Consider the following 23,597-nt stretch of genomic DNA (forward strand, 5'->3'; position numbering starts at 1 on the left):
AGCAGAGAAGACAATTTTAATAGTAGAGACAGAAGAAGGCAGATTTAGTAGTCTGTTATAAAGCTTTGCTGCAACAAATCTTAACAACCTTAAGGTTTGTTGTAAAAATCCCTAATTCTTAAAGAAAGGAGTCACAGACCCCACAAATTACATGTGGGAGCTAGCTTTATTTCAGCTGACAGAATTTTACTAAAAACATCTGGAACATTTTCCTAGGCAAGGGCTTAATTAAAATCTCTGTCTCTGGCATTTTTTCTAATGTAATTATGCATTATGCAAAATACTGGAAAGTTACAACAAAAAGCAAGCATATGTGAAATGCTGCAGCAAGAGATCTCAAACTAAACCATTTACCCATCATTGTTGCTTCCTTCAAGAATTTGTAGCTGGTTTCAAACGTCATCTGTTGCAGAGGGGAGGAGTTGGACTGAATTCCAAAACGACTCAGTGGTTTATAAATTCCTTCAAAACACATATAATCTGCCACAAGTGAAAGGTGTCGAGGGTCTACCACAATTCCTTAGAACACAAGAAAGAGCAATCATCAGAGCATTCAAGGACTAAGTGTGTGGGGCTTTTTAAACAAATCAGGTCTAAATCAAACCCCTTGAATCCAAGCAGCTTGGAGGACATCTTTATTAACATTCTTCTGGCAGTCTGTCTCTGGCTTAACTGCGCCCCTCAAATATCCAGGAGAGGCAGACCTCACTCTAATACAAAACCAGTATCTCTCCAAATTGAAATGAAAAGACTGGGAAACTGCAGTGTCAAGAATGCTGTAAGGCAACAGAGTTTCTCTAATATCAGGAAAGGTCTGCACCATCCTTGTTTACACAAAAAGGGATCACACATCCATCCATCTGGGATGGACAGAGCTCTCACCCCTCACCTGGTGGCCTGCATTAGCTGGGCCCCAGAGTCAGAAAGGTTCTGATGTCCTCTATGCATGACATCAAGCATTCACAGAAAACCCTGTTTAGGCTAAAAAAACCCGCACTTATTCCTAAATAACACTTGTGGACTCAGCGTAATGGGGGACCATTAACAGCTGTCAACATTAACTGAGCCATTCTTGAACAACTTGAAGGTCAGACCATTCTGGGCTGCCAGCTGGCGAATCTGTTTGATATAACTGCTTGCTAAAATTCCCACTGTATGGATCTTCCCTCTTTTCAATAGTTTAATTCATAGCAAGACTCCACTCACTGAACTATGCCTATGAAATCATGCAGCCTCCCCAGGCTGGGCTCTTTGAATCATCTGTCTCAGATAAAAACATTCAGGCAATGCAGTGCAGCTATTTTAGGAAAGATACAAAAACTCAGGAGCCTACACTCACACCATTAAAAAGGCAAAGCGAGGCAAGATTGATCCTATTCTCAAGGCCACTGTACAAGCCTAACAGTTGGCTTCCTCAGACGTTAATAATTAATTGGTCTGGACCTTTCAGCTTGCAAAAAATACACCAGAATGGAAGAACTCTGTGAAGGGGGAATAAATTCAACCTCACCTAGTAAATTTTCTACTGATTAAAAGAAACCTAATAATTAACTAACAAGGTCTTCACAGAAGAGACTATAATGATTAAAAGAATGAAAAACTGCAACTCAAAAATACGCACATAAATGAAAAGATCATGAAAAACTGTAACTGTAAGCATGTGGCTGCATTTTCCCATCTAAATGGTATTAAAGACTACCTTTAAAAATACAAAGAAATCCTACCATATACAGCAAACACATCTTTTACTTCCTTTATAATCACCCTCAGGGCTGATTCAATTCCGTAATTCTTAGCCATGGCATGGATATCATTGGAATAAAGTCTGTTCAGGTCCAAAATCTGAAAGCAGAAAAAACAGAGATACAAGTTAGGACAATAGTTGCTGTGTATTTCTAAATAATTTAAGCTAAACTAAGATAGATTTTTTCCCTCCAGTTTTCATGAGCTTAAGCAACACCAACAGTTACAGAACAACTAGGCAGCAGCTCAGAGAAAAACAAGACAAAAATGATTCTGAGAATTTGTGTTAAGTGGCATGAAATACATGAATAGGAGTACTGGAGTCAAAATTCACCACAGGAGAAAATTAACTGAAATCACAAAAGCCAAACTAGCAAAATACATGTTAAAGTCTTCCAAACAATGCAATGCAATGCAATGCCCAGTGTATCTCAGCCAGCCAGAACTTTCAGCAAAAGAGAAGATGCAGCTTAAAACAATCCTGTATTTGGAGAGCTATGCGCTAGATGGGATAACAGAACTATTCATCTCCAAGCACTGCAATTCATTGAGATGGAAGAACTCCCTCAAGTAACATTTAGAGAGACATGAGAGACAAGAATGGTGTGAAATCGTCTGTCATTAGGGACTGGCTGCTGCACAAACACTGATTCCCAAGCTGCCCTTGAAAAAAGGGTCTGCTGAGCTCTGGACACATCTGGGTATAAAAAGGAGGAGGAAGACAGTTCAAGAGCTGAAAAGGCTACACATCACCCCTGAGAAATTGAAATGACATCCATCATCCACCATCTCCCCCAGAACATAAAACATCATTCAAGTCTGGGATTAGAAATAAGATTACCCACATCAGAGTATCTGAAGAGCTCTGTCAGGTTTATCCCTTCTGTGTGGAGAACGAATTCCTTCTCTCCCTCCTTGTTGGTACTTTCATTCAGCAGGCACCGTGTGATGCCCTTCACCTCGTGGATCACCGTGCTGCGCGCCAGGGACGCCAGCAGCGAGGAGAGGTCGAAGTACACCTTGGTCAGTGGCAATGCCAAGGAAACCTAATGGGAAAAAAACCCCACAGTGTAAGGAGGCTTGAACACCAGGCTCAATAACCAGCACACTTCTCTTTAGGCAAAAAGAAGACCACTGCAATTACCCTCGTTGTGTGTTTAGGAACATAAATGTTTGACTGGAATTAGAGCTGAATGATGTTAATGTGCACTCCCCATCCCAGGATAATTCATCCACATTGCTTTCAAGGTCTCTGAATTTACAACGACTGCTTTTTAGGGATGGCGCTTTTTTTTTGGAGGGGGACAGGTATATACTTTTATTTGTTTTTTAAGACGTTTACATTTTTTTTCAGCAGTCCAGCCATCACTTTTATTCATCAAGGGCTACACAGCAGACCATTATATACTTAAAGATTAAAACACAACAGACCTGTCAAAAAACTGTTATTAAAAAAAGTTACATGAGTTGTTCTGAAAATGAGACATTACTAAAAATGACATCAAAAATGACACTTGTAGTGCCACTTTCTGTATTCATATAGGATTGCTGAGACAAAACAGCAGCACTGCACTGAAAAGATGCATTTGTTATGGGAGCTACCTGAAACCACTGTGCAACCATCCACTGATGTTCCACCTTACCTCACACCAGAGCTCGTTTTCTGTGTCAAACGTGTAATCCTGTATGGATGGGTGGCTCTCCACAACAGCGCTCACGCGCACCTCTGCTGACTGAAGCAATTGATCTTTCCCTTTTTTAGTCTGAGACACAAAGGAAGGATTCTGAGAATCTTCACCCTCTGCTCTGTTCTGATCCTCTTCAGCACCAGGAGTCCCTTCTTCTTTTTCAGATTCAGCCTCTTCATCTTCTGGATTCTCATTAACGTTTTCTTCCCCGTTCTCTTCTTCACTCTCATAATCGACCTGCAAAGAAATATTGTTGTGTTTATCTGAGCCAGAACCTGTACAGAGATAGCACATCATGAACAGTTTAATTCAGGAATATTCTTCACTGCTGAGTTGCAAGGATTTCACCCCTATGGCACAAAGAAAATGCCATTTTGTTGTAAAGAAAATAATATAACAGATTCAGTTCAGCCTTTTTTTCTCTATAATCTTACCATTATTCCTTAGCGTAGTCCAGGATGCTAGAGGATGTTGAGACTGTAGAAGAATTTCGTTTTCTCTCCCTGAAAAGTCTAATTTCTTCCCATAATCCAACTCTGATGATGGGATTCCCTCAGGATTTTCAACTACCCCACCCTCTTGCTGATATTACAGCACCCCATCTTTTAAGATGCAATTATGAAGTACTGAACATAGAGAAACATGCAGGGAGAATATTTTTTAAGAACCACAGTAAAAGCGAAGTTTTAAAAATGATTAATGGCCTAAAATTAGCAAAAGGTTAAGTTAAGGTGAACTTCAGCACAGAAGCCTGGTTGCCAGACACATCTACCCAAATGCCTGAAGAACAAGGCTTCAGAAAAGAGCCAAATGAAAACTGTTCACCCCAAAGCAGAGACTTTCCTATCTCCTCTCAAGTGGGGTTTGGGTTTTTTCAGCATTTTGTTTCAGTGGGAGTTTTTCTTCCCAACTCAAACACGGAAGAAACAGGGAATTAAAGAGCAGTGCTGAGCACCTATGAAGTCATTACCTCTTCTTCCTGGTTCTTCCTCCGTTTTACTTCTGTGGCATCACCATCCCCTTCATCAGCTTCTGCATCAACAATGTTCTCTTCCTCCTCTGCTACAGCTTCCAGACTATTCAGTGTCTAAAGATTCATGACAGAGAATCAGGATGACTGCTAGGAAGTATTGAAAGCATCTAAAGGCTTTAGCCAAACATCTGGAGTTTAACAATCCCTTGTCCAATGTTCTACCTTTACAGACAAATTAATTTCTGTATGTCCACTACTATAAAGAAACGAACTCACACGCCTGGTAACTGTAACAAGATGAATGTCTACAAGATGGATAAGCTGTCACTCTGCTTCTGACAGTCCTTGATGGGAGAGGAGGGGCAGAAGGAACATGCAAAAGCACTTCAATGAACAAAGGACCTTCCCCAAAGTTTTGACAACCACTGCTACAACAGGACATTGATCTGGGAGCAAGCAGAGTAAAATGCTTTTGTCTCAGAGAAACTAAAATAAACAGGCACTTTGGAATACAGTCCTAAGTAAATCATGATTTAAATACACAAAAACTTTAATTTCCTTGTTAATTTTATGAGAATGCAAAAACAGTTTACATGTGAAGAAAACATTTAAGTAGTAATTTAATATTCACACATTTAGTGTACACTGAAACATGCTACACTTTTCCAAATTCTGTTTCCCAAAAACACTGAAAGGAAGTGAGGCATTTTTCAGGTAATGTTCTTCTGTACCTTGTCTTGGTCATCATCTAAATCCTTCCGAGTTGTCTTCCGAGTGCTGACTTCATTAAAAGATGCCATCTTTGTAGTCTTTCTTTTAATTGCTTCCAGAAAAACTTTAAAGAACCTGACAGAAGAAGCAACTCAGAATGTCAAAGCTGAGCAGTGCCACACTGTCAGTCTGAAGTTGTCAAAAAATTAATTTATTTTGATTAAGAAAATAGTCAATTCATAATTCACATTATTCCCTACTGGATGCAAAAGTACTTCAAGGATAAGGCAAATCATTTTTCTCAGCTCTTTCTCATTCACTTAGGAATCAAAAGGTTGGTATGAGCTCTGTTACTGTTATAGATGTAGCCATGCATCCAAAGCATAAAATTAAACACTCATCTAGATATAAAATCTGCACATCAAATTGACCTTCAAAAGAGACGGTTCATTACTGGACTTTTTTTCTTTTTTAAACCAACAAACACATACAAAATAAAGTAACCCAGCTTGAACTCATGTGGCCTGCAGGAGGAAGAAATCAATGCAGCCTTTTTACAAAGCAAAAAATAGCTTTCAATAGATCCTTATCATTAAATGTTCTACTTTTAACTACACAAATTTGGTCAGTCAAAAGGATAGAAACAAGGGTTAAAAAGAAAGGGGGGAAAATAAACCAGCCTTTTCTGATTAATGGATTTTTTATAAATAGTAAGAAATAAAGTTTAGTTCTGTTCAGTGAGAGCACCAAAGGATGCCTAAAGCATTCAAATGTTTTTGCTGGTAATAAATGCTTAAGCATCCAAAGGAATGAGATGTTCCTGAGCATGAGTGTATCAGAGACATGTGAAAGATCTGCCCTGACGCAATTCTGCACGGCCAGTATGCCACAGATCCACAGTTTTGTGCAAGACATAAAAGCAACTGTGTAAATGCTTTCTGCACATCTGCTGGAACTGTTGCTCTAGAAGCCACACCAGCTGTAATCAACAACATGCAAAACCCATAAAAAGGCAAAAGAGGAAAAAACATTGAAGTATCTGAAAGCACACACACCTTGTTTCCATGAAGTGCAAGATCTGCCTGGGCTTCACACACTTCTCCTCTCGGTAATCCTCATGGGGCAAGAAATGGAATTTGATTTTGTAGAGGTGATGCTTGTTCAGCTTGTGCTTCACATGCAGGGATTCCTCAATGTCCACTTTCTGCAAGACCTACAAAACATTCCCAAGTGGGAATGTTACTCCTTTGATAAAGACACTTCATTTACTTCCTGCAGTTCCAGTGCTTTCCACAGGAAACCAGAATTACACAAGGCTAACTAGCAAACTTTTCTGGAGGCTTTGCTCCTGGGTAAAAGGACTCTACCCTACTGCACTTTTTGGCTTAAAGTCTTCCCAACAATTAATTCAGACAATACTGGAAGAACAGCCTCACCTCCCACCCAACTCCTTCACAAGAGATTACCCTTCTCAGGGTGCCAACATCTTCATTTTTCTGACCATGCTCATGGAGCAGGACACTATTCCAGCACATAGCTAAGTCTTAACCTGATCCTTGCTGCTTTCATGAAACTCTCAAGAGTAAAACAGAAGAGGATAGGGCATGTAGGAGAGCACAAGGGTACCCTCCCAGGAAGAGAGGGAACACAGAACACATCAGTCTCCACAGAGACACATTTTGCTTCTACTGAGCACAGCCATTTGTGTGAGATTAGGAAGGGGTGGGGGACAGACAGAAAGGTCTTTTTCTGGGCTCTGACTATGTCTGTCAATCACAGCCAGATTAGCTTGTCTCAAAGATAAAACAGAAACCCTCCAAGTCTACAGGCTGACAAAAATGTGCTTGAGAAAAAGCCAAAGACTGTGGCACAGCAAACCACTGATGAGCTCAAAGAGGAGAGTTTGTTTTGCTGACTCTCAAAGGATGCACTGAAAAGGAGGCTCACCTCAGCTAAGCATACTCTTGTGAGCTGTTTCTTAAGCTGTTTCACCTTCTTGAGAGCTTTCTTGGTATTGAACACAGGAACACTCATCATCGGTGTTTTAATGTTTGAGCTGGCCACCATCAGTATTTCCCGCAACCTTTAAACAAAGAATGACCATTCAAATTAAGCAATAAAAGCACTAAGCAATCAAGTAATTATCTAGTTCATTTAACTGGGCTGCATGCAGCAACTGGCAGTTCCACCAAAGCCGTGTGCACCAAGAGCTGTGGTTACACTGCACTGCTCCTTTGCTCTGCTCTGGTTCCCCACCAGGCACAGCACAACAGCAGCCCCACTGCCTCAATTAGATTATTCCCCCAGTTATGGGAAGAGAATAGATGATAATAAATTGTTCCAAGAACAGAAGGACTAATGAGGTCTTTTTCCTACAGATGCATAATGGATGCTTCCTCGTATGTTCTTCCCCTCCCCTGCTTCTCTGAAGCAACACAATCCCCTCCCACCTAAGGCATCACACACTCCCACATGAGGCCAGGTCAGGACCCACATTATTCCAAATAAACGGATGATTTGCTGTATATCAGATTACAGTAAGGGACCTTCCCAGATATTTAGAATCTGGAAAACAAACCAAAATAACTGGAAAATTGTAAAACATTAAAATAGTTCTGAACAAGCACAATTTACAAGTAAACTGAAGGACTGTTCACCCTCAATATTCACACATATACCTGCCAGTGAGATTAAGCACAATTATATCTCTAAGTGCCTAAAATAAAGGGCCCATTGAGGACACAGTTTTCTCACCTTGGAATACCCAATGTGACATTCATTTCACCTCTGCCAGCAAAGTGAAAGGTGTTCAGAGTCATCTGTGTGGAAGGTTCCCCAATACTCTGAGCTGCAAGAAGCCCCACAGCTTCTCCTGGGTCACAAAGAGAACGCTGCCACTTTAAATACAACAGATCCTTTAATCTGTAGACAGGGAAAAAGAGGTTTAGCTCAACATAAAAAATAATAAACTCAGAAAAGAATGAATCATTACTCAGTTCAATAAAGTTACATCTTTGAGCCAATCACTCCTGGTAGCTTACAGACAAATACACTCCAGAAACGGTAAAATTGTCTATCCCCATCTGATCTGACAAACACAGCCCATTAACACAGAACTGGGGCCTTGGCCAAACTGTATTTTGTTTCTGCTGCCAATTCCCAGAATGTCAAAAGAGAGCCCATTTATTCCCACTTGGACTTCTTAACTGCCCTGCTAACTCCAAGGTGCATCAAGAGCACACTTTGGTTTTCAAGGTTACTATAAAGTATTATTTTATATGTATGGGGACAGCAATACATTGCCGTTGTTCCAGAGAGCCTTTGCTAAAGCTCTCAGCAGCACAGAAGATTCAGGTTTGGAAGGAACAGATAACCAGAGCCTCTCCACTGCACACTAAGCACGTTTGGCTTTCAAGAACCATTCTGAAACTCACTGCTTAGTTTCACAAAGGCCACAACAGAAACAAGACTTGGTAAAGACTTTTCAGTTTTAGCAAACTCACTCCTAAAAGGTTTTTTTGGGTTTTGGCTCAATGCAAAAAAGAAGACACTCAGAGCTTTTTACCTATCAGCAGAAAGTGCTGACTGCATGTAACTCCGGCTGTTCTCAGATTCCCATTTACTGATATAACCTTCGACTCCATTTTCAAATGTTTCTGAAACAGATGCAAAATAGGTATCTGGACGCCAAACCCCAAGGCTTGGGTCAGGACACTTATTTGTCTTCTTCAGATACTTCCTTCGTTTCTTCTCATCGAGCTCATACCACATCTTCAACAACTGAAAATGAGAGGAAGTTTTTAAGCTGACTGGTTTATCCACATGAGCAGTAAGACCATGAGCAATCAAGCAGCAGTGAAGGAGGAAAAGATAAGCTGTGCAGAATGTAAGGGTGTACACAACACAGCAAACAGCTCAGCTACAAATATGGCGTTCTCCTTTTTCTGATATTTAACACTTTTGAGCCCAAATGATTTCAAGATGCTTTACAAGCCTGAAATACCCCAACTTATGTATCCATAGTAACTACTCCAGAAATCAGTGAAATAAGGCCTCAGAGAGTAATTTCAACTGGGACTGAACACCCTCAATATACTTAAACCTTTGCTCCTAGCTGACTCTCACCTTGCCTGTCCAAAGCTGGCATTACAAAGGAGCTTGTTATCAAAAAGTTTCAAGAGCAACACAAATTCAGCACAGCTCAATAAATGAACCACTGATTAGGAAAAACAACTTTTGCAGACAAGCTCACAGAGCCATCTCTCAACACCTTCGACCTGGGGTTTCATGCTAACTGCCTTCGTTCCACCAGGGTAAATTCCTTGTGACAGCAAGGCTGTGAAGCAGGACCCGTCTACATTTTGTGTCCATACACACAATCTTCCTTAGAAGCCGTATCATAGAGATCAGTGCCATGATGGACAAGTGGCTTAAGCAAGAGCATTTTTTGGAAACACTTGGCAAGGCTGGCTCAGCCTTCTGGTCTTTGGCATTCAAACAGGCTCTCATCCAGCTAGCAGAGAGCTGTCCATGCAAGGGAGATTTACTTTGTGTACATGAAAAAAACAAAACAACCCACCACCACCAAACAAAAACAATCCACCCAAACCATCCACAAACATGACCTGTTTACTAAAACCAGATTTATCCCAGTTTTTAGCCCTGCCCTAGCGCTAGGGCCCACAGACCTTAATAAATCTCAGCTTCATCATCCACACAGTTGACATGATTCCTTTAAAAGGTAACTTGTTTAGTTAGACTGGGAAACACTTCAGGATACACAGAGCAATTTAAAAAAACCCCAAAACTGATTACTGCAACTTCTTTTGAAGGGGTTGGTCAATTCAACTGCTACTGTGTCACCTGTAAAGTAGCAGGATCTCTTCCATTCTTCATTTCACCTCCTGGAAGCTGTGCTTTCACACTTGCCAGTTTCTTCTGGGAAAACAACAGAAAGCCTCCTTCTCTTTGCACAGAGTTTTGGTGCCTGGCTCTCCACTTTTTGATGGCTTTAAACTGCTGCTTAGCTTGGTAAGACTCCATCCTTGCTAAAGCTTCGTCCAGATGGTTTGTCTTCTGGATTACCTGTAAGAAAGTAATTTGTGTGATTATTCTTCTCTCTGTCGTCATTGTACCAGAAAAGGCAAAGCAAACTGAAAAGGTCATCTGCTGTCACTGCTGGAAAACAATTTTCAAATTTGGTTTTCAACTCAACTGAGACAAAACTCCTTATACTTTATGTTATTATCGCCATTCTCTAATAAGCAGTGATGATACTGGTAAAAGGAAGTTAATCAAACTTGACAGACTGAAAAGTGAAGTCATCATTGTTGAATTCAAGTGCAGAGTTAAAACAGACAGTGCTTGGTGCGCTTGAGACTGCTTAAATCACGCTGCAGACTTCAGATTGCTTCCATATTTTGAATACAATGGCAAATAAAATTGTGTATTAGTCTGAAAGTAACTGAGACAAACAAATGTTACCCCTGGAACCCTGACAGATATGCCAGATGTTAACCACATGTTTCAGTCTCCCCTTCACCCCTCATTAATGCTTAAGATTTAGGTGTTCTACCTCGTAGTTTTCTGCAATGAAAGGAAACTGCTCAGGTTGTAAGAACTGAGTTTTAGGGATATCAAGCCCATCTTCTCCATAGAGAAACTGCACCACGCTGCCATCACTGTCTCGTACAGTCAGGTCATACTGAACTACCAGCCCTTCCAAATGTTTTATGATACACCTATTCCAGAGGGAAAAAAAAAAAGAAAAGAAAAATGCTGTTAAGAGGCTACAAAGCAACAAGGATGATATAACTAACACAAAAACCACTGTTTTTAACTTATATTAAGTGTATTTAAGGGCTGATCAGGAATTCTGGAAGCCAAAATCCTACAGACACAACACTCATGAGAAATGCTTAGTTTGCAAAGCTTGCAGCACGTTGCTCCCTGCAGTTTCCTTGGACGGATCTGACTTAAAATGAAACAGTAAATTACTCTCTATTTCTGCTGTCACTCTTTAACAGTTTTCTGAAAGAAGGGGGCATCCCTCCTTTAGAACTCCTCACTACCCTCTGAAACAACCAAAAAGTTACATTTTCTTCTATATATACAGGAGGTGTTGCTTGAGTAAAGACAAGATCTACTCAAGGTGGCCAAGAAAAACTAGAGTTGCCTGGAGCTTGTACACCTATCTATATTTGTATGAGGAAAAAGACTTCTGCAAAAGGAGAAGCAACTGCTGTTATGTTCCAGAGACAAGCTTGACATTATAATGTTCTGGTTGATCTAGATCTCTAGAAAATTTGGCTTAGAACAGACATTCAGCATTCAGACTCTTTTGTAAAAAATCAAGTACAATGAAGTTAATCTAAGCAATACAGGCACTTCCAGCCTACAGTACCCTCTCACAAAAAATAAATAATAAAGAGAAAAATCAATCAACCAACCAAGGACCTTTTAAAGGTTCCAGTTGGTAACCAGGCCTCTTACCTTTGCAGGTACCCAGAACGGCTGGTTTTGACAGCTGTATCCACAAGACCTTCCCTGCCAGCCATGCAGTGAAAGAAGAATTCCTGAACACAAGCACAATCAGCATTCAGTGCATCAACACTGGCAATTTATGTTCTTCCTCAAAAGCTTCATATGAAACCAGGGTGAACAAACTCCATTTATCCATAATTGCAGATACTCTGTATTAAAATACCAAGACTCAAATAAACTTCAGTATCAACACAAGCAGTATTAAACTTACAGAAGGTCTGATCCCAGTGAGAAATCTGCCGGTCACAAATCCTCCCGAGCTAGGGGAAAAATCATAAGGCTGGAAACATGGCAGTGATTTGCCAGATGCCATCAGTGGGGGTCTTCGGCCTTCCAACTCAATCTGGCCCAGCAAACAAGAAATCTAAATGGGGACAGGAAAAAAGGAAACATCACTTTTCCATCCAACTTTCTGTTCACATAAGCTTAGTATTTTTTCTTGAAAAATACAGTTAAAAAAGGTCAACTGCTCAGTAAATGCTGTGTAGCTCATTGTGGAATTGTTCACAAAATGTTCTTGCTATTGAGGGGCAGAAAAGGCATGGATATCTCACCTGTTTTTTTTAAGTTATTCCAGTACCCAGACTCATCCTCAACATTACCATTCTCTTTCTGTTTATTTATTTTAACACAGAGATGTGAAACTTAAAATACTTAAATATTTTTTAGGTCCCTACATTACCCTCACCACCTCTCAGCAGTGTACTAAAACCAGAACAAAAACCTCAACCCAAAATGCTCTCTCTTTTGAGCTGTGGTCATTGACTCCATTTTAGAGGGTGTTTATTTATAGAGTGTCTCTTGCTTGGTGTCTGTGCTGCAAAAGGTAAAATGAAAATGTATCCTTGACACGTCTACCAAAACCAAAGATAACGTTGTTCCTATTCAGAAGAAGGAGAGGGTCAGTCTTCAACAGAGGCCAGGAAAAGTTATTTCTCCTACAGTTGGTTTGTTTGTATAAACTGCAGCATTCCTTCTAAAAAGCAGGTCTGCTATTTCAATAAATCCTCATGTACTGAGGAGCGATTCAAAAATAGGCTACAATAAACACTGACTCTCTTCCATCACCCACTGAGGTCTTTATTACATTCTTCTAACATTTTTTCATGCCAAAGTCCAGAATGAAAACCTTGCTCTGGTACTAGATATCCCCAGAAGAGTTTCCCAACAGCTTACATTCTAGGACACATCACATCAGCATACGTAGCTGCTAAGTATATTCTGGCTGTCATTACCTGCATCGTGTTTACAGTGGATCCTTTGGCTCCTGACTGTACCATCAACTGCAAATTGTTCTCTGGAAAGCTCCTGTGGAGACCTAGAGGCATGCAAACCTACAGAGTTGTGGGGGAGTGAAGGGAACAAAACCAAACATTATTAATAAAACAATAAACCAGAGAAATTCCTGTTCAAGGCTTTAACAAAGTGAAACAATGAGTAATCACAAACATTGCTATTTATAATTTTAAAAGCATCTCGAATACTAAACCATCTTCTCACTCAGGGGGGACAAGGCTGAGGAGAAGAGGCAGCATGTGGAGCCTCATACTGGGGACAGATGGAAAGCTTCAGCCTCCAGAAGAGTCAGGCACCACTTAGCCCCATTCACTAACTTAATAACAAAGTCTCCAAACAAGATTAGTATGCACAGATGCCTCGATGCCAACCTTGTTAACTTCATTGTTGTAATTGTTTACTTCCTCCTTGAACTTCATATCAACCATGTTAAAATCCCTCTGGTCTTTGCACAGATGGGCATCCTGCCACTTCCCTTGGACCTCCTCACATGATGCTGTTTCTGGCAAATTAAGAGCAGCTCTAACAGCCTGAAAGTAAAATATAGGAAGTTTTAGGTGTTAAGTAGGCATAACTGAACAAGGCAGGATTTCAAAAATTTTGCATTATGGAAGAAAAAAAAAATTGCAGAACAGACTTACTTCAATACCACTCTGCCTCGACCTTTCAATGATTTTTTTTCTTTTATGATCTGCTTCAGGTTTAACCAAAATATCTTCAATCCCTGTTAAAGGTAAGAGACAGAATACAATGGTCTAAACCGAACAAGAATCAAGGAAGGAACCACAGCTGGTGTCAGGGATTTTCTTTTCCTGGTGTCAGGAAAAGAAAGTCACAATTAAAGTTAATAATAATGGTTAGACTCAGGGTCTGCAGTTTGACAAGAAGAAAAAAATCTGAGTAGCTTTTGGATGGAGAAGTTACTGTACACCATAAGAAAAAAAAAGAGCAACATCAGCTAAGCAGTGAGGGTGCAAAATCAACTGCCTAATTTAAGAAGTCTTAACTTCAACAGTCTCTGAAAAAATCTTAATTGGTGCACTTGCACAAACTAATGCTTTATGGACCAGTCACGTCAAACTGCTTTTCTTCTTCCATCCGCATCAAAATTCCTATTAGCTGAACTTTTTACAATCTGGCATTTCTTAGCTTTTTTAAAAAAGAAAAATAAAAAATACAGACTCTTGTGACGACAGGACCAGGGAACAGGTTAAACACTGGAACCCTAACTCTTGTAAGCTATTTGTAAGGAGTCTTGCCACAGCCACTAAAATGGCTGTGTCAAAACACCAAATCCCAAACTCCTGCTCCAGTCTCACTTCTCTGTTTTTCTGATGTTTTAACTGCCTAGTGATCCCAGGCTTGTTATCTTTTCCTAACTAGTTTTTGCACCCTGGCTCTCAAGAGTCCTGTGTCTTACAGTCAATCAATCCCCTTCCTCACTCCAAAAGATGCCCTTCCCTTTTCCCTGCTCACAGCAGTCTGTTGGTCCCTCACTACTGCTAACAGGTGACTGTGTCTTTGTAACTCCTGTGAGAGTTTGAAAAGCCGTGATGAAAGTCAAACATTTACCAAAAGTTTTACCGTAGAATGTGATGTGCAAGACTTGATTAACAACCCCTTAACAGCTTTGTCAGCTGTTCTGCTTCCTATGCAATAATTATTTTTCCAAGAAGCAAACACAAGGTTTTGCTCTAAACAAAATTTCAACCCAAGACATGTTGACTGTGCAAACTTTGACTAGGCAGGACAAAAGAGAGAACTTGTTGGACATACTCAAGACTTGTGTTTTCTCTTTATGTTTAGAAGGCCAGCTGTGCACCAACAAAAAAACAAGATCAAAAAAAGGCTGGCAGGCAGCTATCCCACTCAAGGGCAGTCTTGCCAAATTTTATTAACAGAATTAGCATGTATTACGCCCAACAATGTCTGGTTTATACCTCAGGAGGTGCTGCACTACAGCACTGCACTGCTGCAGTTACTCACCCATGGTAAATCCCCTGTACAGCTGCAGGTAAGCAGTGAAGAGGCGCCCCAGACACGTCAGCACTTTCCCACTGGTTTCACCCCCATAGATCTCATAGCAGCAGTGGACCAGGCCATAGGCAGAGCTGCCAAAGTGAGCTTTGTCCAAGACTCCACACAGTAATTCCCCATCTCTGATAATAACCTAAATAATAGAACACAGCTTTGAGTCAGGAAAACAGAAATTCTGATCTTACTATGACCTCTACAGGTTTTTGTGTGTAATCTATGTGAAAATAGGTTTAAGTTTAAAAAGCTCACATATTGGTGAACAGTTAAATGGTCAGATTATCTATACTTCTAGAATTTATAGCAGAAATTTCTAACACCATCTCTGGTTTTCCACCTATAAAGTCTGACAATAAAGACACATGGTCTAACAAAAAGAGATGGAATCTACATAAGTCAGGACTACAGAGAGTTTTTCCTGACTCCCCGGCCTATCCTTTAATCACCCACTTCTGGCAGTAACTTCTTGCAAAATATCTGCTTCCAACTTTGTCACCTCCCTGCTTCCCTCCCCATTTCTCACGCCATTTTAATACAACACAGCCCAGCCCAACCCCCAGAGTTGTTGCATACCTGAGATTCACACATTGAATCAAGATTCAGAAATCCTTTTGCAGGTCCCTTTATCCAGGCTCTCCCACCAATCTTTGCTTTCCCAGTCAAATTCAGTGGAGCATGGTTGTCTGGAATGATGTTTATTAACAATGTAGAAACAACCTATAAGGAAGCAGGATGAGTGGAAGGAATTATTTATTTTATATACTCCCTTCTCAATATACAAAATCTGGCATGGATGAAAAAAGCAGCATCCTGCATGTGTTCTTTCCATTGACAGCAAAGTTTTGAAAGCTTGGAAACCTGACAAGTAGCAGGAATATCCTCTTGCTACTCTAGCCTCTGAAGGATCAATGAGCTTAGACACATCATTATTCAGAAATATAAAACAGCAAAGGTTTTTCCAATAATTAGATAAATTAAAATTAAAAAATAAGAAAGCTGTCTGTTGGGTTTCACAGCTCAAAAACACACACCAAGACCCACATGGTGTTGATGGGATCTAGCCTTTCAAACACCCTAAGCAGCACTGCTTTTATTATTAGCATTCTGCTTACTTTGAAACCATCAGCATTCTTTAACCCTGTAAATGATAAACTACCTGCTTTCCTGTCCATAATCTCTGTGGCTTCATAATGGCAGGAGGAAAGATTTTAATTCTTCCTTTTTTGTCTGTCAGTCCTCGGTACACAAGCTCCATGTATTGCTGTCTGGTGAAAAAGCAGCCCCGGATCGTCATGCTGACTCCAGAAATCATGTGATCTTGGATCAAGCCAGGAAGCGGCTTCCCATCCTGAAGAGGTAACAAGAAAAAGATGGTGGTATGGGGGGTTAGTAAGTCATGTGCCTCCAGCTCCCAAAATTATTCCCCCTGGATAAATGTACTTAAATAATTTGTAAAGAACTCATCATTACAGCACAACTCTCTACTGAATCTCTTCTGGACACTGACATTCAAAGCTACAAGATGGTTTGGATTTGCTGGGCCTTCTTTAGAGGAACAGAACCACAAGTGGAGAAAGAACACAGACATAAACCTCAAAAATAAGTAAATAGGTTTTTTAAAAATTACCTCACTTCTCATTAGACAAAATAAACAAACCAGAGTGATTTCATGTAGGAATAAATTTATCTGGCAGTTTTACTTGCCTTTGGCACGAGGTACTGTTCATCAGTGAAGGCTAAGGTGTAGGCTTCCGCTCTGCCCAGCTCGCTCTGCGGGAAATGGGCGTTCATTTCATCCCCATCAAAGTCAGCATTGTAAGCCTTGCAGTTGGCATAGTGAAGCCTCAGCACTTTCTCCCCAGGCAGGATTCGGGCCCGGTGAGCTTGGATGGAAGGTCTGTGAAGCGTGGGCTGGCGGTTCAGTAACAGCACATCCCCGTTCTTAATGTGCCGACACACCTGCAAAAGAGATTTGGTTGCTGCCTACAAGGCACTGCCATGCCTCAGAAAGGACTAATTTATCTTTAAATACACACACATCCAAAACATCTTCTTTCTGGTGTTCATGTTCTGTGCAAAACTCAGAGAGAATCAAGACTGCTTGCCCCTGAACGCCCTCTGCTCTCCACCAAACAACATACCTCCCATTAACTCCCCCAACCCACAGTGATCAAATCAATAAGCTCTTCATCCAAAGCCCACTGGGCTGAATTGATACCTCTCACAATACACCCAGTCCTGGACACCCTAGACTAAGGTAGTAATATAACCTTAAGCTGAAGCAGACACTGGGAATCTCTTAATTTCAGGTTTGAGTACAACACAATATATCCTTATCTAGAACAGGCTCTCAAAACAGTCTCATTGTAATTTTTCTGTTTGTAAAATCCAAATATCCACTTAAGTGATTACCAACAGGAGTATGGTAAATTGTTTATACAATCTACATACTGTTATGTTTAACTCTGAGACGGGTTCTGAAAGAACTGACATCACAGAAATACTCAAATTTCAAATCTCTGCTAAGCCTTTGTGAGAGACAGGGTAATACATAATGTGAAAACATTATTAAACACCAAAACTTTTGCCCTAGCAGCTAAATAGTAAGTTTTCAACTCTTGCAAGGGATGGAGATACAGTTAAGAAGTTTCAAAGGTTGATTAAGCTAGAGGAGATAAGAGAAGAAACAACTGACACAGGATCAATTAGGTTGGAAAAGACCTCTGAGATCATGGAGCCCAACTGCTAAGCCAGCACTGCCAAAGCCACCACTAAGAATACTCTGCATCTTGGCACGCTGAATGACACACACTGCATGTTAGAAGAAAGTAAAATCCAGTATGGAAAAACGGGATTTAGAAATTGAAAAAGTATCACATTTAACTTCTTACGTCCCCAACCAGAGATGGAGGAGGGCTCTGCCAATACTCACAATCTTCAGCCCTGTCTGGGGTGCCCCTGAGGAGGGGGTGAGGAGCTGCTTGGCGATGGCCTCGCGCTGGGTCAGGCTGGTGGCACTCAGCACCGTGCGAGACCCGTCCTCGTTAATGACCATGGAGGCCCCAGGGTGGACCTTGGGGCCATTAATGACAGCCTGCCTCAGCTCTTTGACATTCCAGGGAGTGACTGGCTGAGGGTAAGTCAGTTTGGTAGCAAATACCTAGACAGGAGGGAAAGCAGGAGAGAAACAACATGTTGTTCAATTTTGGCTTCAAACTGTAAAAAAAGTCACTGATAAAACAGCATCAAATGTTAACTCATACAATGCAAACATAAATTACTTTAAGCTCTTGAATGCATCTCCTCCTCAGTCTACTCTAATGCCAAATAAATACATTTCTGTTTTAAAATCCTCTACAATAAGAATAGAAACAATATCTTTTTTCTATTTTCTACTGCAGTATAGAACTCAATTAGCAATTAAAGAAAGAAAGCACAGATGTAAATTCTGCAAACAAGCCAACAAATAGAGAGAAAAAGCACATTATCACCAGGTTCATTATTTTCTTCAAAGATGATGATGATAATGAAAAGCTCAAATTCAGGCTTGGTGTCATCTCTATGTGGTTAAAAATCCTTAACGATGGATGAAGTTGGTGACATTATCATGGACTTCTCTTAAGGCTGCAATACCTCAAAAATACCTTGTACAAAGACCATAGGAGAAACAGGATCTGCTTTTAAAGCCTGCACCAATTCCTAATCCCATAAAGCACGTACAGCTTTTTCTTTTTTTTTTTTAAATCCCCTTTCTCAGATGTGGTGTTCTTGCTTTGTAACAGTAAGCATTTCCCGCTCTTCACTGCTCTTTCCTTATTAACACTGGCCAGGAAGGAGTTCAGACGAGTCAGAAACTCTCCACATTCTAAACTGCTACCAAGTGTCAGCAGTGTAGTTCAGCCCTGAGCTGCACCAGAAAGACACAGTCCTTTATTTATGCTCACCATAGGGATGCCAATCTCGTTGGTCCCGATGTACATATCGGGGCAAATGACGGATCGAGCAGCAAAATCCACACGCTTCCCCATCATGTGCTTGCGGAACAGCCCTTCCTTCTTCTCCAGCAGCTTTGGAAACAGAAGGTAACAATTAAAACCTGAAAGTATGGAAAACCAGATGGATTCTTGCAATGATGAGTGTCATGAAAATGACCACCTACTAACCACAAATAGTTCACTTTTTTCTGACTCCATCAGCTTCTCTTTTTTAACTGTCTAAGACTCCACCTCCTACCCACCTGACGAATACCAGGGTATTTTTCTGTTATCAGCTTGTCCATGTCACTATCAAACACAATGTTGACATGGCTCTGGAGACGTATCCAAGCGTTGTACAGCTTATCTGCAATGCTCTGTCCAGGAATCGTTGCCAGCACAGAACGGTCCAGAGGTTCACTATCCCCTCCTGTCTCCTACAGAAACAGAAATTAGAAACTTGGACTTAACAAAAAATATCTTCTATTTACTAGGCTGAAATTATAGTATTAATTACAGTATTAAACATAGCAAATGAAACATTCACCATTATTTTGCACTGGTAGTCAGTCCAGGTTAGGAATCACTGTAACTAGAAAATCCTGTTCTTAGATAAAAATAATGTAAATCCAAGAGTTTTTACCACCTACATCCCCCTTCGTTTTCAGTCTAAAAGCTGCTACAGCAGTCACATCCAAAACTCATTAACCTCCTGTCAAACGTTTTATGAACCTATCTCCATCTAGTGGCTACTTTCTGAGTAACTAAAAATGTTTCCAAGATCTTTTACACTTAAGATCTAAATCAAGTTCAGCTGAAACTGAGTCCAGTGTCAAAGACCTCTTAATGATATAACTTTTGAACAAACATGGAATGAGGCAAGCTGACATACATTATTATTTACACTATACAACTATGTGAACTGTCAAAAGCAGACAAGCGTTGTTACTAATTAATGTTATTTGTGAAATTTTGGGTTCTACTTAGACATCAATTGTCAAAAAAGAAACACAATCACAACTGGCTCCACTAGGCTTAGAAGCTACAGTGGCTTTTTTCCCTTCTTTTCATGTGATGAGATGTTGGCAAAGTTTTATTGTGAGCTGGCTGTGCTGTACAGATTTAATTCTCCAGAAACAGGAGCCTGTTATGTCTCACGTACAGGAATCTAATACCAAAAACCATGACTAAGAGAATCTGAGCAAAATTTTTTTTTCCTTTGCACCAGGTAGAAAAGGGTCGGGGGGGGGGGGGGAAGCTATGGAGAATGGAGAACTTCTCCACCAGCAGATGCTCCAACAGCTCAGTCAAAAATTGTTACTGGCACAGCTTAAGCAGGAGCCTACCTGAACTCGACCCACACATCCAAAAAAGCAAAGAATAAGATAACCAGCAACTCTTACTGTTTGAATTTCTTCTGCAATTTTTATTGGCTGACACTGCTCTTTTGCCATGAAAACCAAGAGCTTCCGTATTAACTGGGCATCTTTCATCACAGCCTGCAAGTTCACAGTCTGCCCATTTGTGAACAGGCGGTCTCCAACGCGATTTACGGGACGATACCTACAGCAAATCAAAGTTACTTTAGAAGATTAAAGCCACTCAAAAGCAACATGACAAACCTCAAAACATTCTAAGCTAAATCTGCAGTGCATGGAAACTAATCCAAACAAACTAACAGTAGGCATTTAAAAATTCCTATATTCTACTAGGACAGTCATAAAAGAGGAATGATCCTTAACATGAAATTTTATCAGTACTGTACACTTATAATATTCTATAATAATTTAAAACACTAACACTAAAATATATTTTTTCCATAATTAGTATTTCAGTCTTCTAACAAACTTATTTGGAAGTTACAATAGAACTTATCACCAATTACTACTGTGATTTTTATTATTTTAACACTCCACTGACACTTCAGCAGACCAGTGTCTGTGCTATAGGAGTTTAGATCTCCAACTCCTGCAAAGGATGCACTAAACCCTGTGATTTCTACAAAATTATGGGGGGATAAATTTTACCTTGAAGGTGGAACCACAAGTAGATCTAAAAAAAACATGTCTGGACTGAATCCTGAACTTTCATGGGGATCCATCCCAGGGAAGAGATAATGCAGAAAGAAACCTAAAAAGATACAATGAATATATAAACTCGTTCTCACTGCTACTGTTTGGGAATCCAAACCCCCAGATGCACTTGGTCAACCAAGTCAAAAGAATCTGCTAAGTTAAACACTATTGAGCTTGTTTAAAATAAAAGCATTTAGACATACTTTAGAAAAAACTGACACCCTCTTTTCAGTCACATATTTTAGAAACAATTCTGGACAGAAATATAGTTTATAGAGAGAAGAAAAAGCAAAGCAAGAGGAAGAAAGTTTCCGGCTACTAACTGTGACTGTATCACAAAACTGCTTTGTTTTTTCCTGGCAACTGCAGACAGATTCAGAGTACAGGCAACTCAAAAAAGAGGCTGATAAATCCATTCTCAGGCTTTAACTAGGGTAACTGTGAGGTGCAGCACCACAGGAAAATCAAAATCTTTGCAAACAACAGTTGGGATCTGTGGGGAGCCACAACTTAAAAATAACTGATCAAAGTGTTAATTGAATCCAGGTCTCTGCATTCACTGGCTGCCACTCCTCCTGTCACAAAACCTATCTTGTAGCCAGGAGTCCTTAAGGCAAAAGGCAAAGATCTGACAAGGAGTTCACACTGGAATAGTTACTGGCTTCATCCACTAAAAGGTACAGAAAACAAAGTGACTTTGCTCTTCACAACCATTACCTTCATTCTTCCACAGAGCCAGGATGTATTCCTTGGCAGTCATTGGTGTCAGGTATCCTCTCTTCCCTAACTGGCTTTCATCAATACCTGAAAAGTAAAAAAGAAAATAAAAATAAAATATTTACTAAAAACCCAAACAAACAAACCAAAAAACCCAAACAAAAACACCAAAAAACCCAAAACCCCAAACCCTCAAGAGATTATTGTGAAAGGGGGGTTTTTTGCTAATAGTGGTAAGTGCTTCCAGCTCAGAGAAGGAATGGAAATACATACAAAATATACTGGCTGACATCTACATCAAAATTATCATTTAAATGTTTGCTTTGGGAATATGAAATTAACTACAGAAAGAAACCATTTCTGTGACTAGTGAATATGAATATAAGTAACAGAAATAGACTCCATTTTAACATCTGAAGTTTATGCTTTATTTATAGTGAGCTGGAACCTTTCTTCAAATGATCTCATCCCCTGACCAAAACATAAATCAAGAGTCAGCCTGCAGCTGGGGAGCCTTTCAGTGGGGTTCAGGTACTTCAGTGAGATATCAAGGTTCCCATGAAATACTCAACTGGAGGAGACAATAGCACCAGCCAGCAATCCATCCCTATTATAATTTAGAGTCTGGGCTACCTCTGCATTGGAGAGGAAGGAAAACACACCGTTTTGCTACTGAAAAGCAAAAAGATCAATTATTTTAAAAACAAAGCCAGAGATTTTAGATTTCAATTTCCACTTCTCTTGCAGGCCAGCCCCATGAGTCCCAGAATACACAACTTGATGAAAAGCAATTCTCCCATGACCTCACACAGTTTCCTATTCTTTTTCTGGCTAAGGTCCACAAACGCAGATTTTTGCATACTGCAAGTTCAATTCTCCATTCACCTAGAAGAACATTCCATCCCTTAAACAGAAATGCATCAATGCCAAGGTTAAAGGTACCCCCTTTTGGGACTTAACCATGTACAGGCTACGCAGAATGTACCTAACCGTGTGGTCCATCCCATTTCAGAATACAGAATACTTCCCATTTTGCTTCTTCAGCCACAGCTCCAGAGATTTAATTTAGTATTTAGATCACACAGTAGCAAACAAAATAAACTGTCTATGGAAGCCTTTTCTAAGGGCTAAATAACACACAAAAATCTGCTTCAATTCTGTCTCATGTGTAAAGGATCAAGGATGCAAGAGGAAAAAGGAGGTTTAAATTGATTCAATCAATAGATTAATTAATCCTGGAAAGTGCCACCTACTTTCATTTCTGTCTTTTACTCTGTAAGAGGAAATTCATGTCATTTTCTTTCTGAAGTTGGTTATCTTTCTCCTAATTAATCTTATCTCTAGTTGCTCTATTTAAAAAATCCAGCAGAAAAACTACCTGCCAAAAATGAATTGCCCCAAAAACCACCCTAAAGCTGACATAGATTATGCTGTTGTGCTTCTTTTCCTGACACAGAGGAAATTGAAGCTGCAAAGCACAGCAGGCTCTCAAATAGAAATTTAATGGAACTGGTTTCTCTCTGACTCCTAAGCTTACTGGTTTAGTTATAATCAGTATTTTTTATAAATGAGTCCCAAGTGCACATTCACTGCTAGCAATCTCTCCCCCTTAAACGCAGGGGAGAAGTGCCAACATATTTGAGTAGAAGAAAAATATTTTACCTGCTATTTCATCCAGAATGCCTTCCTCTCCTGACTTATGGTACACTGTGGAAGGATAGGTTACTGTCAGCTTGCTGTTGTGCTCCTTTCGCACCAGTGATCTCCTGGATCTTAAAGGAAAAAAACCAAACAGGACAGGCAGATACAAGTTAATAGAAATACTGTATTTAACTAGAAACCA

At 40.1% G+C, this 23,597-nt stretch overlaps 1 protein-coding gene across 2 annotated transcripts in view; it reads right to left on the reverse strand.

The window, feature by feature from the left end:
- Positions 1–23,597, reverse strand: part of POLR1A (RNA polymerase I subunit A) — a 30,047-nt gene that overhangs the window by 3,083 nt on the left and 3,367 nt on the right. For both annotated transcript variants that reach the window (XM_042053604.1, XM_042053605.1), the window contains exons 6-33: positions 23,417–23,526; positions 21,755–21,841; positions 20,990–21,092; positions 20,366–20,525; positions 19,226–19,399; positions 18,933–19,055; positions 17,921–18,148; positions 16,693–16,947; positions 16,145–16,336; positions 15,562–15,705; positions 14,941–15,124; positions 13,596–13,678; positions 13,326–13,484; positions 12,894–12,992; positions 11,870–12,022; positions 11,608–11,690; positions 10,691–10,856; positions 9,979–10,200; positions 8,681–8,895; positions 7,870–8,037; positions 7,063–7,198; positions 6,171–6,328; positions 5,136–5,250; positions 4,402–4,518; positions 3,387–3,668; positions 2,589–2,789; positions 1,725–1,842; positions 355–519 (exon numbers count right to left, since the gene is read on the reverse strand). In XM_042053604.1, coding sequence (XP_041909538.1) covers positions 355–519; positions 1,725–1,842; positions 2,589–2,789; positions 3,387–3,668; positions 4,402–4,518; positions 5,136–5,250; positions 6,171–6,328; positions 7,063–7,198; positions 7,870–8,037; positions 8,681–8,895; positions 9,979–10,200; positions 10,691–10,856; positions 11,608–11,690; positions 11,870–12,022; positions 12,894–12,992; positions 13,326–13,484; positions 13,596–13,678; positions 14,941–15,124; positions 15,562–15,705; positions 16,145–16,336; positions 16,693–16,947; positions 17,921–18,148; positions 18,933–19,055; positions 19,226–19,399; positions 20,366–20,525; positions 20,990–21,092; positions 21,755–21,841; positions 23,417–23,526 — 4,400 coding nt within the window. The remainder of the gene's footprint in view (positions 1–354; positions 520–1,724; positions 1,843–2,588; positions 2,790–3,386; positions 3,669–4,401; positions 4,519–5,135; positions 5,251–6,170; positions 6,329–7,062; positions 7,199–7,869; positions 8,038–8,680; positions 8,896–9,978; positions 10,201–10,690; positions 10,857–11,607; positions 11,691–11,869; positions 12,023–12,893; positions 12,993–13,325; positions 13,485–13,595; positions 13,679–14,940; positions 15,125–15,561; positions 15,706–16,144; positions 16,337–16,692; positions 16,948–17,920; positions 18,149–18,932; positions 19,056–19,225; positions 19,400–20,365; positions 20,526–20,989; positions 21,093–21,754; positions 21,842–23,416; positions 23,527–23,597) is intronic.

This window comes from Corvus kubaryi, unplaced genomic scaffold, assembly GCF_017639235.1.
Source record: "Corvus kubaryi isolate FWS band 111438036 unplaced genomic scaffold, C.kubaryi_AGA036_p1.0 split1-131, whole genome shotgun sequence".
In the NCBI taxonomy this organism is placed as follows: Eukaryota; Metazoa; Chordata; class Aves; order Passeriformes; family Corvidae; genus Corvus; species Corvus kubaryi.